At 34.6% G+C, this 14,087-nt stretch overlaps 1 protein-coding gene and 1 long non-coding RNA gene across 6 annotated transcripts in view; one reads left to right on the plus strand and one right to left on the minus strand.

Annotated features, from left to right (window-relative positions):
- LOC145938383 (uncharacterized) overlaps nt 1-14,087 on the minus strand; it is a 238,741-nt gene that overhangs the window by 34,131 nt on the left and 190,523 nt on the right. The gene's annotated exons all lie outside the window — the stretch shown is intronic.
- The window catches only part of LOC145938372 (uncharacterized), a 204,296-nt gene that overhangs the window by 2,484 nt on the left and 187,725 nt on the right, over nt 1-14,087 (plus strand). For all 5 annotated transcript variants that reach the window (XM_083041911.1, XM_083041914.1, XM_083041915.1 and 2 more), the window contains exon 2: nt 1,919-2,352. In XM_083041911.1, coding sequence (XP_082898037.1) covers nt 2,312-2,352 — 41 coding nt within the window. In that variant the 5' untranslated portion in view covers nt 1,919-2,311. The remainder of the gene's footprint in view (nt 1-1,918; nt 2,353-14,087) is intronic.

The following is a 14,087-nucleotide window of genomic DNA, read 5'->3' on the forward strand; positions in this document are numbered from 1 at the left end:
ATACGGGCCTAAACGTCATTTCCTATCCCGCCAATCTCGAGAATTGGAAATCAATGATTGCATTGCTTTCGTATTTGCAAAACGCACAATCATGTTCATTTAATTTTCGTCGTGAATAAAAATAAAATTTTATTTCCTATATATTTACGATCGATATTGACCGATCAAATATTTATTTATTTATTTATTTATGTAACGGGGACGAGCCCCTTTAGTTTAACAAATACAATAATTCATATAAGATCGGTATACATAAATATCATATCTATATTTGACAATAGACATCGCAATGTAAAATTAGGGTGATAAACGAACGCAAATAATATATTGATTATATTCTATAGAAATTTTAACATCATATAATTGTAACCGACGATTCTCTTTAAAATTTGATTTGAGAAGTATTTTTTTTTCAAAGATCTAACGATAAAAATTTCCAAGGTAATTAAGGAACTGTTTAATTAAAGTTTCAATTAAATTCTTTTAAAAAATATAGCAGGCAATTAAGGCAGCTCATTAAATACGGTTTTTTAAGCATTTATTAATAATACCTGTTTATTGTATGCATTTTATGCGTAATAAGATAATAGCGTTTTTTTACAATTTATAAGATAAATAAACTAATAGAGCTAATAACTTGTCTTAAAACAAGCTTTGCTGTTATTCTCCGTGTTCAGAGAAAAACACACGGTGTAATTTTTATCGTAAGCAAGACCAATTTTCCTCGGTAGTCGACAAAAGGCGCACGTCCTCTCGAGACACTGTCGATTAATTATCATCTTAATTAGAGGGACGTGATTTATTATTCATTCTTTAATCAACACATTCCTCGCGGAGCGAGAATTTTCAATCTTATTTCTCGGCGTCCAATTAAAGCAACGATGTAAAAATGACTTTTGACAAAAACGTTTTGGACGTGTAATTTTGAGCAAACATTCGAGATATCGACCACGTTCGTCGCTTCCGACAACGATGACGACGTGACGCTCTCTCCAAGAGCGATAAATTATTCCGCGACCCCGGAAGCAGGATAAACATTTGTCGAGCGGCGGCGCTTTATTATTTATGCGAACCTTTGTGAATGGTAAATAGAATCTTCGCGACCGTGTTGCGTTACGTGCTACATGAATTTACAGTCGTGTCGCATAAAATGGTGCAACATAACGCTGTAGCTGACGCCGAAAAAAAAAAAAATGGATTGTCGTTCGTGTAATGTTTGATGTAAACTGTATATTTAACGGTTGCACGCGGAATCGTCGTCGCTTGTTAGCAAACTTCCGCCCAACGGAATAATACACCATAAAATATCGGAATTTATTTTCTGCCCGCGAGAAACAATATTGTTCCTTATTTACATATAATACGCGATATAATTTTAAGTTGAAGTAATATTTTTTTAAATTTCAACCATGTGTTGTGTGATAAATTTTATAAGAATCTAATTAATGGATTAATCTTTTTATAGCTTTCTTTAAAACAATGATTATGATTGTAATATTATTTTTAAAATACTTAAATTTTTGCAAGAATGTATTTACATCTCACATATATTACTTTGTACTTAAGTAAATTTTTCTTGCTAATTTCTTAAAAAGAATATTTGTAAATAAAGTAATATTGCAGTATAATTTTTCACATATATATACATTTTTTCTGTGTGTAATGAATTTATTTAGCTAATTTTATATAAAGAGATAGAAAGAATTTTTAATTTAATTATTTAAAATATGCAACGCGTTGAAAATAAAAAATTTTAATTAACCGTAATGTTTTTTTTTTTTTTCGGGAAAAAAATTTCATCGTTAATAATATATTAATAATATATTTTAGTTATACACATTTTGTATTTTACATGTCTATATATTTTTCATTAATTTTGCATTTATTTTACGTGCCATTGCTATTGTTCTGATTCCAGGTGTTCCGGTAAATAAGGACGCGTAATAACGAGAATGATAAAAAGCTGCTTGAAAACCGCAGAGTGTGATTCGTACCGCGATCGACAGTGATTCCGCGAAGGGATTAAACGACGACGATCTGTTTAACCGGTGAATGCCGATCGTCGCGAAATCGATCGAAACCTCGTAACGTAAGAAACCAGAGATCGCGCGTGAAAGAAAGAACTCTCTCGTCCGGGAGAGATCGTGGTGTGACTCGTGTGCGATCGACACAGAGATCTCCCGGGAGATCGACGGGATTATCCGGTGATTGTGTGATTCCGGTAGTGATCGGTTGTGGTGCTGGTGGTTGAAACGTAGCTGCTAAGTCGGAGATCCGTCGGCGCTTAGGCCTCATCCTCGTCGGTTTACTCATGCTGGGAGTGCTGAAGCGGCGCTGGAAGCCATCGAAAAGGTAAGTGAACGTAATCACGGCCTATTGTCGATTTATTATGTCACGTTGTATCGAGCAGATTTGTGAATAAATCTTTTATTTACATCGGGTAATCAAAAGAGATCGAGAGATTTTGGCAGAAACGTATATTTATATGAAATATAAATTTATATGAAAATATTGCATGTATGACAATAGTGATTCGCTGAGATTATAACATGTATCATACAAGAAGGTATATTGAATTTAGATGTACATAATGGATACAAGCTTTACAAGTATTCGTTTTATATATTTGATTATCTGATTTAAATGAAAAGTTTGATAAATCTGTTCTTTATTCTATACATTTATTCTCTTGCTTCAACTCTTTAACTCTTGGTAATTGTATAGTAATATTTGATAATGGAATTACATTCTCTGTATTAGATTATTAAATAATAATATACTTTTTCACGCGTGAGAGAAGAGAGAGTGGAAAGTAAGAAACAATAGACTTTTACAGAGAAAAATTAATAATCTTTCTCTCATAATCAGAAACTCTTTCTAAAGAATCGCAAAGTTAATTCATATTTAACTTCTCTCTTTGAGTTTTTTTTAATTAATACATTAGAAAATGAGGGAAGAACGTAAAAATCAGCAGCGTTCTTTTGTAAAAACATCTTTTAGCGGATCCATTTTTTATATAGTCGATATATAATTTATTTAAAAAACAAATCGCCATACTTGCTCTCCGCTTTGTAAGCCTATTTGAAATTTTTTGTTTCTTTCGTGTATATCTCTGGCGGAAGTTAATCAGAAAAGTAATACTTTAAATTAAAAATTGATGATCCGGAAAATTGCATTGGCTAAGCTTGGTGCACGACACAACTCTCGTTTCTATTCGAAATAATTTATTTATTTTTCGGAGATGGGAATTAATTTTGGAGCCTTTAGATCACCATTTGAGTCTTTCGCTCTTTGTATGCCGCCATGAGATAAACTGATTATATTTCATAACAACGATTTGCGCACTCGCGCAATTTTGTTCGTTTTTTAAAGCTTAAAGCATGCTTGAAATTATTTTTCATGCGCCTATTTATAACATCCCTTTAGCGACGATTCGAAACGTCAATGCACGATTATTAATCGTTTCCCATTTTATCGCAATTAAAAATATCTCCACATGCGACGAATCAATTTTATTTCCGCTTGATATTACGCGAATACATATTTTCTGCAATATTATTTAATTTATATTTATGTTATAGTTCATGCTTTTAAGCATACAATATTATATTTTTCATATAGCTAATATAGAGCCCCTTTAAAAGCTAAATTGATCAACTCCACTATTTGTATATTTCTGAATTTTAATATGTTAATTAGAACACTCTAATCATGTACTCTAGTATTGAAATCAAGAAATTTACAAAAAGTGCAATCGATCAGTTTAACTTCTGAAAAGCTCGTATAGCATAATATTATTTCTTCTGCAATATTAAGTGTGACTAGAATATAGAAGATATATTAATACGCCTTGACATTTAAACCAGACAATTTATTAGAGTCTGATTCTCTTAGTATACATATATGATACTTGTCGAAACAATTCAAAATACATAACTACGACGCGTACATACAATTGCTTGTCGACATGGTTGCGAGACGAGCGAATCAAACGGCTGTCGCAGGCCATATCGACAACGCGTCAATATTGCAATTGACGTTGCAATTCCGCAACTGGCGGTTAAATCGCCTCTCGAGAGATTAATACGTTATGTAGCATCTTAAATAAAAAAAAGCAATAACCGCAATCAACGCGCATCCTTATTCATGCGTGATAAATTATGCTAACGGTTGATGTCACCGCGCATATGCATGCTCGAATAACATTATTGACAGTTCGATAAATAATTCTGTGCGAGGGACGGGATGACGCGACGCACGCCGCGACACGTGTGATTACGTATTGCCGCGTGTTGCATAGCTTAGCATAATGAGTCTCGTCGAGGCCAATTCGAAGGAATTATTACAACACCTGCTGCGCGTCGGGCCCTTAATTAATGCTCGTCTCAGGTCCCCGTCAGAACGAGACGTGAACGTGGAAAAAGCGGTTATACCGGGGGCGCCGCGATAACGCGCGGGAGAGCAACGCGAGGAACTTTGTGTGTGACACGTTGGATATAAATTTTCTCATGAACAGCCCGGCGCGCGATTAAGACTTCCATCTCTCGCTCGCGAGTTATCGATAATGCTTCCGTGGATTATAAGCGCGTCCGCCGCTAATTGATAACCCGGAGCAGATACATCACGGCTTTATTAAACGGCGTTGCAATCTCCACGGGAGCTACATACTTGCCCGATGAATCGATAGAGCATCTGTCCATGTTTTACTTTCTTTGCACCGCACGCATTTTTAATATTCTTCTATAAATGTATCGAATCAATATTCAAATAATCCAATCTCTCTATTTTAGTTATTAAAAACAGTGAAAAATATATCGTCAAAGAAAATATCATTTAAAAATTATATTTTAATAATAATGATAGAATTTTTTTTTTTTTTTTTTTTTAATATAACATCAAAGAAAAAAGTTGTATAACTATATTTGTAAAACCAGACAAAAAAATATTGTTATTATGAAAACGTTCATTCTATTTTTCGTATTATATACAGTTTTATCAAGATTTCATGTAAAATTGGACATCGATATGATTCTAACAATGAGATTTTATATTTCTAATCCAAGCTAATACTCTTACTTTGCGTAAATATTGCCAGTATATATACGCAAAATCATTATCGAGCCGCCATCATCCGGGGCCGAGATAGAGTGGAAACACGCCGGGAAAGCAGCGGGTAGCCGGAAATTTATGGCACCGACCGGGATTAGTTACACGAAGTGCGCTTTTCAAGGCAAGCTTTTCTGAAGCTCGACGGCAATTAATTCGCGCGCGGTTTCGAGTCCACGTCGGCACGCAGGAATTTACGCGCACGACATTCGCGCACAGAGAGAGGAAGTTATACGCGGCGGCGAGCTAATTTTAGAAGTATCACCACGACCGATCTTTTCTTCGCGAGAGCATAACCGCTTAACCGCTAGAATGTAGCAGCGCTTGTGATCTTGTCCTTTCCTATTCCACGTAAAGAGAATTGCGGAGAAATGCATTTTACATTTTATTACGATATCGCTTGAACATCGGTATGTATTACTGCATGCTGCATGTATTAGGATGTTTCTAAAGTAATCGATGCAATCGAGTCGAGATGTCTGACGAGGAATAGTCGCTAATTAACGTTACATACTGCGTATAACGTTGAAAGATTATATATAATCAAGTGATATATGTGAGAAATACGTTGTATATTTCTCATGTTGCAAAATATTCGTATAGAGTTTTTTTTATAGCATTTTGTCAATATTTTTATCATATCTTCTGGAATAATTTTTTTCCTAGTGAAACTGTAATTGTGCAACATTATTCGGCATTATTTTTTAATTAATGTTTAATTTTAATTAAATAATTTTAATGCTAAATAATTTTTTGTATTAAATCAGTTAGCCACACGTTTTTATTTATTTTTATATATATATATATATATATATTTTGGGGGGAATTTCTAATTGAAAGTCCACGTTTGTTATCTTGTCATTTGTAGAAAATTTTAAGTTTTTTCTTGTTTTTTCTTTTTTTTTAAATACCAAAATTTTTTTGTAATATTTTTATAGAATTGTATATTTTTACAATTTATTTCTCTTGTTAGTGAAAAATATAGACTAACTTCCTAAAAAAATACAACTCTGAAGTTTTAAAGAACTTTTGCGAAACATTCTGTATAACTTTTATTTACGTTTACTATGTAAACGTATCGCGGGGCAGACTAAAAATTGGCACTGTAAATTGCATTGGGTTTGCTGATAACATCGGTTAGTGAGCCAGAGTTAAATGCAATTTCCACAAACAGGCTTTCTACCGTCGAATTGTGGGGAATGCATGGGAAATAGAAGGCAAGGCATAGAAAGTCTCGAGAGTACTAATGAAATTACATACGTTTGTCGGATGCTCGGGGGACCATTAGCACTTAAGATTTTGCTGGAGTAGTCACGGGTTAAATCGAGACCGGTTTAGACACGAAATCGATGCTCGAGTAGGCAGCAAACGAAGTGGAAAACTGCGCGTTTTCGAGTGATTTAACCCTTTGCAGTTCCATATCGAAGGTGCGCTTGATATATACTGGTTCATTCGTACCGATATTTCTTCCAACACACATTTGAAACTAGAGATTCATTTAGAAATTGATATAACTTTCATGAGCTTGGATTTTAATGCTATAAACAGACAAAAATGATCTCTATATGCTGGCAATAATAATTTGAAAATTGATATAAAGTGGGTCTATCTCTGTATATAGCTCGAAAGAGTTCAATCAATTATTATTCTTTTAATCTCTATTGGAAAAATGAATCGTTTTGCAAGATATAGCTTTTAATCTTTTATAAAGCAGACAACTCTAATTAAAAACAGAATATTTATCGGCTGATTTTTCGAAATGTCCTTCAACCGTAAAGGATTGAAAAGCTTCACCCTTCTTCTGTTCGAGTTTTGAAACCCGTGTTCCACGCGTTCCCGAGTTTGACACGTGTTTATACAGTGAGTCCGATGTTCGTTCGGGCCATCGCGCTCGTGAAAGTCGCGCTATGCATGTGTTTCGAGCTACGTTTTTTGTTTTCGAACCACGCATGCATCCCAATGCACCGCAATTTATCAAGCACGTATGTTAACTGAACTGTCCGGGTTTATTAAAATTTTTTACGCATTCTACATGAATAGTTATGCCGTTACGAAATTTTAGTTACTTTTAACATCAGGAAGTTTTTTCAACACAGTAGTCGAAAACATAGGTTTAAAAAACATTATACGCATTGTAAAAATATTTTAAAGATATTTTTCTTTTAATTCAGGATAGTTTGACATTTATGAAACTTTTTATATTGCATTTTTTTTGTTGCAAAAATTACATATTTATTTTCAAAACATCAACATTACGTTATTTTTATTTTGCTTAATATTTTCGCGAACTTATAAGTTGATTTAAAAATTATATAGTTATAGATATATAGTTTTGTATAAAATAATTATTTCTATAAATTATACTCTTGAGAATGACAAGTTATGTCATCAGAGAGATGTTATATTAGCATTTTTTAAGAGGGCAATGACAGGGCCAGTGGGCGACCAGTAAGGTCAATGCGCTTTCTGATGCTGGAAACAGGTGGAGTGGCATTTTTTTCAAAAGATGATGGCGAAATTTTTAAAAATGCGTCTACTAAAAGACGAATTGCATTTTGTCATTGTGCAACGTTTTCAGAAAATATTTTCAATAATATTATATTCTTAATTACACGACAAAATACAATTACAAATAAAGAAGTTGAATCGATAGCTACATATCTTTATTAATGATTAATCATATATGTATATCTAAAAATTGCAAGCATAAAAAATATCTTAAATTCGAGAATTAATTCAGCTCTATTCATTATAATATAATAATCTTGATCAATATACGAGCTACCAGAGTTTGTTTAATCTATCTAGGGATTTCAAGCTTAATAGAAATTGTAGCATAAATTGTTTTAATTAAACCTCATACTATGGCAATCAGTGCATAAGCAACATTAATCAAATCAACAATTAATACACTTATAAATCAATGGTTCTGTAATTAAATTTCTATCAATATTCCGAATGTATGCATTGATTTACGTTCTCCAGTGCGGCACGAAATTAGTAATTACGTTCTCGGGAATGAACGATGTATAAGTAAGTGCATATTTTAGAATCATTTGCGAATCGCGCACGCTAACTTCGCGTCGTAATTGATCATCGTGCGATCAAAGGTCTTATGTGAACTTTATGAGATATCTCGTTCCGTATAGTATTTATGCTCGAATCGCTATCATTATTCGTGCTCTGTAATAAGTTCAACGTCAAAAACTATTAAATCTGTCTCGTTCTATAGAAAATAATGAGAGAAAGATATAAGTATAGAAAAGAAATATGTGTGTGTAATTACGTGAAAATAAATCTTCGTATAGAATCTATTATTTTCAAATAACATATGAATTAGTCTAAAAAATGTTTAAATCTTTTATATGTCTTTCTGATTTTTGTAATATTTGGATATTATTATGAAAAGGAACATTTTCACTAATGCAATTTTAATCTATTTTATAAGAAAAAAATGTCACATACATAGTATTTTTAAATATTTATTGTGTCATTTTGATTTTGATTTTTTTTCGGGCTTGCAATATTTTTTGACAGCGAGTTTCTCAATTAGTATCTCGAACGAAAATTAAACGACGATTGCGGCACGAGCCAACAGCACGAGGACGGCGAAAATCGCAGAGCTGACCGACTACGAGAATAGTTTTTGGCGTACGATAGAGGGTGGATATATAGGTTGCGGAAAATGTAAATCATGCGGGACATGCAGGAGATGCAGCGTGCGATGTCTCAACGAGACGCTCACGTTTCTCTCCATCGCATCGTCGGAAGTCTCTAGAGGCATGTAGTATGCTCGCGATGACACGGCCATAGTAAACGAATTTGGCGGCGTAAATGCTCTTTACATCTGCGAAACACGCCCGGTTGTTAAAATGAACGTCACGTCACGAGTAAAACAGAAAATTAGTCTTGTAGAACGCTCATTTTCATAATCGCTCTTTCAGCGGACATTTCGAACAAGAATATATTTTCCTAAAATTAATTTTATCGTCGTAATTAGGCGTGGACGATATAGTAAGCCATCTATTTAAATTTTATAACTCATAACAGGTGCAAGTAAAACTTTTTAATACTTACAATTAAACGAAAATTGATTATGAATTTTTATCTGTCAGAAATTAATTACTATTTTATTAAATTATTTATTCGCGTAGCGTAAACTTTAACGCGAGCAATATTTTCTCTCCATTCTCTCAGACACGTTCCCGCGATTTTATAGTATTGCTTCTGTAGGGTTCGGCATTTCTTTCTAGAAACATACGGGGGACAATGTTGAATTTTGTCGGGATCGTCGGGATTAAATGGAGCGTCACCGCCCGAGTTGGAATTCGCGACTCGCGCGAATAAAGCGTGGGTGTTATGCACCGACTAATCCGCTAATTGGAGGGTGCAGGAACGCGCAGCAAATTGGACTAATACAGAGCAAACGACGGCTATAAATACCGGCATCGCGCACCATCTTCGACGGCTTTCCGGGACCCGAGCCCGCGTTCTCCGCGTTTATGTATGTGGTGTTCCGGAATTTATAGCGCCGATTATACCGACGGCTAATGAATACACGAGCGGCGGGCACGTTTAGAACTTTTTGATTGAACCATGAATCCGTGAGCACGCCGGCAGATTTACGAGCTCGTCGTCCCTGTACGAGATGCACTCTATCCCATCAATTTGTTAACGCCGGCTCGATCCGCTAGTGGTTGTATCAGATAGGTGATTATCTCCGTCGAACGTTTTATTTTCTATATAATAAAAAAAAAAAAATGTTTGGAATTTAATACATTCGTATGTATTTCGTGACTATCTTTGTAAGTTGTAAATATTATACAACTTATACGTGAGTAAATCTTCAATGTTACTCGTTGCGTGACTGCGGGGCAACGATGATGAATCATATAGTTGGACGATGGTAACACGCGATGTTTTTATCGCAAATTCTCGTCGCAAATGATAATAGTTTTTGCACTGTTAAAAACCGATGACTAATATTTCGTAATCGTTATTTGAATCTGTTTGAAGGGTAGAAAAAAATGAAAGCACATTTTTTCCAGCGGAAATACGCGCGAATTGTGTTCGCTCGGAAACGTTTCCGTGTTCCCGCTCGGAGGCTCGGAGATTAACGGGGGCGATATGTTTGAACGTGCCACCGTGTATATAACGGTTCGAGGGGGGAAGACTCGAAAGGTACAGAACGCGACAGAAACCCGCTATGTACATACTCACCCTCGAGATAATACCGGGTGGCGAGCACGCTCCTATAAAAAGTTTTTAACGACCTTTCTAAATGCATTCAGTGCCTCGTCGCCACCGTCATCGTGCGACAAGAGCATCCATTAGACCGGCGTTACGCGTTTCGTCGCGTCCAAGTGCGACAAAGGCGGCTCGACGCGCCAGCAGAGTGTTCTTTAATAGGCAATAACTAATTTTTTAACAGCCGTCGTTTTCCATATAAGTAGATTGTCAAAATGAAATTATTTTCTGAAATTATTAATTACTATAATGTCTTTACAGTTCTACTAACTAGAATCATAAATATGCGTTTACCTTTAATCTTTTTTTTATTAAATTAATCCCTTTTTTAAAAATAAATTTGTTATATAACTATATTAGGGCAACTTTTTTCCTTTAAAAGAAAACGTGTTTTTCCAAATTGTATCGTAAATGTAATAGCTTGATAAATAAAGATTGTAGGATAATTAATTATGTCTGCGTGCATGCAAGATAAATGGAGGACACATTTGGATGTATGAGATATTAGAAATAGCTGGCGTGGTGAAATAATTAAATACGTATACGAAGCCATATATTTGACTCCGACGTAAGAGCTATACATATAATCGCACCTTCCTTCGCGCTCCATACAAAATTAGCGTCCGATTCAACGACGCAGGTAAAATCGAGTGTTCTTTCGTCGCGTCGGGTAGATGAAAGGTCGAGGCTTTTCTCGCACGCGCGTTGAAAAAGGTAATGACTTGTTTCGAGCAGAGATCGACGATTGCGACACGGCGGAGAGGGAAAGAGAAGGCTCTGCGACACGCTGCTCATTCTCAAACTCTCGCCATTCAGACCGCAAGAAATGTCGCAATCGCCATTACGCGCGATTCATTCATGAAAATGTGGCCGGCCGGCGCACCTTCTGCGTTTTCGACCATGCTTTACAGCGACATAAATGGAAATGATTCCAAAGAAATTGATACGAGATTTTGTTGATTTTGAAAGATTTATTTATATGTTACACTTTCTTAATTAATTTAAAAATTATATTAATTTCTTTTGAGAATGAAATAGACAATCAGTCAAGTTTTATTAATCGCAAAATAAATAAAATAATTTTTGAACCTTTGATTCAAAATAGAGTTAGCTTTCATATTTAATAATGATTTATTTGGTCGGCTATAAATGAAATAAAGTTATATGTATACATATATATGAGAAAATATGGTTTGACGAGAGGATTTGGTATGTCTCGGAACGCGAGCAGCTTGTGCAAAATTTCGCGGATGATTCTATTTACGGTTCACGCGCATTATCGACTAAACAAAGGCGCCTGTTCCCATTGACCTTTCGATTTGATCTGCGATGGCGAGCTCGCGATTCGTGCCAACAACGAAAGAAAAGGTGAAAAGACCAGGCTTAAGTTCATCCGCGTCTAAAGACGGGACAATGTACACAATCGCATTGTCGCGAATATTTAAATCTACATTCTGTCTGCATTCGTGCGCGACACGAAAATGCAAATTCTGTCGGACGATTTTAGCACGACACGTTGTTCGACTTTTGCGTGCGAACGTGTATACGTTGCGAGATAAATATTTAAATTTTCGTGTATTTGAATATTCAAGAATATAGAATATAACGAGGGGAAAGTAAATTGATCGGAATCGAAGAATGCGATTATTTACGATTTATATGCGATATTTAATATCAAAAAGATAAAAAAATAGATATATACATATATATGAGTTATATACTAAAATTTATTTATTCTCCAATTAAAATGATTTTACCTTTGATTTTAGTTTAGAATTTGATTATTCCGTTTTATATAATTTTTTTTACATTTACAGTTAAACTTTGTTTATATATGATTGGAGATATTAGTGTGTTTCATTTAAGAATTATCTTAATTACATATTTCTAGATTAGATCTTTTTTTTAACTGTTTGAGTTTGCACAATACGATTGTTGATTGATTATGTCGAAGTATAAATATATTGAGGCATGCGTCTTGGATTTAAGCCATCAAGATTTTTGAATGTCATTGCGTTATATTTCATTGGCAAAAATTTACGTTAAGACATTTTTCAATGTAATTATTTGTCTTGAAAATAATTCTTTAAATTGATTTTAAATTTTCGCATTAAGGATAATTAAAAAGTACAAAGTATGTAAAATAATATTTTGACATTTATATTAATTTTATGACATTTATATTTATATTAAATGTGCTAGTTAAATAATTATTTTACCTGAGTTAATGAAAACTAATTATTGAAAAATGAAATTCTCTCGGAAGCCGTGCGGAAATTTGTTGCGCGTTCCTTCCTATTTTCCGGTACTTTCCAGGTCAGCAGACATCTCTTCCGTTTTCTTGCATAAGTCCATAAACATGTTTTCTTTCGTTCGTCGGAGTAATTGCACGTCTCGCGCTAAAGTATCCAGCAGACATCCGGACGTCGTGATCATTTCTTTCTAGCGTGAGCGCGCCGGGGGATGTTCCCCGGAAAACGCATGGTAGAACACAGTATATGCACGCCTGGCTGCATCTGCATGCCCACTCATTTCCACTGTCCGTGTTTTTCCCGCGGCGGAACTAACAACCCCTAAATGACTCGTTCGAGCCCTCTACAGCAGTGTTTCTCGACCTAAAGCACGCGAGAAAAGACCTAAAACTTTTATATCCAATTATCCAATTTTATTCTAATTGTATACTTCCTGCGTTTTTTTTTCTCGCGGGTCTCGCAAGAAAGAAGAAAAGACTATTTATTCGCGATGTTTTATTTATTTGATTCTGCAATATCTGATCCTTATCTTCTACTTCTATTGTCTAATTAGATCTGATTTTATTTTAAAAAATGTGTATATATTTTATTTATCATATAATTTATACAAAAGTATTTTTATTTTAATTAAACTTAAAATCAAATCAAATTATGTCACGTGATAAAAATTAATTTACATTATTAATATTAATGCAAATATTCACAACTTTATTCTCTCCGAATGAAAAATAGATAATAAAATACTTGATGAAAAATATATATTTGAGAAACACTGCTCTACAGTATTGTACGAACCCCTCGCGCCCGAGGGTGCCGCGAAATTACATGTTGCGCCAGAAAATTGAGCCGAACGCGGGGAGACGACGACTTAGGCCGGCAGACTATCCTCGGTTTGTTATAACGCGCGATGATGTGATCGCGACTTTTATAATCGTACAATATCTACAAGATCTTGTTCTTTGGCGTGCTTCGCGATGCGAGAGATAATTCAACCCGTTCGTGTAACACGAGCTAACTTCGCTCATTTGCAATATAAAGTAACCCGTTCATGCGAGACGATTGTTTGCGCAATAAATATCCCGGGGCAGTTTTTGAGAATGGCGCGATGCTCTTTTATAGGGATTGAGTCCCCTATGTTTTTTAAACAACGCACTTTAATTGGATGAACATGATATATGCATAACAGAATGTTGCGATAATAGAGCGATATCATCTTTGAAACGAAAATTAGACAAACACGATAGGAAAATACTATGTATAAAAGAAAGATTTGTTATTTCAGACATTAAGGTTTGAGAAATGAAAGATTGGACATATTTTTCTTGATGAGATAAAAACGTAAAAGATTGATTCGATATATAAATCTCTCTGAATTATGAATATAATTTCGCAATATATTTCATTGGAATTTTCATTTTTCATTTTCTTTTTTACGATTTTCCTCTACTTGTGTGACTTGATAGGAATATAGCACACATTATA

This window comes from Prenolepis imparis, unplaced genomic scaffold (genome assembly GCF_030444845.1).
Source record: "Prenolepis imparis isolate NDT839.2.m4 unplaced genomic scaffold, iyPreImpa1.0 SCAF_7, whole genome shotgun sequence".
Lineage (NCBI taxonomy): Eukaryota > Metazoa > Arthropoda > Insecta > Hymenoptera > Formicidae > Prenolepis > Prenolepis imparis.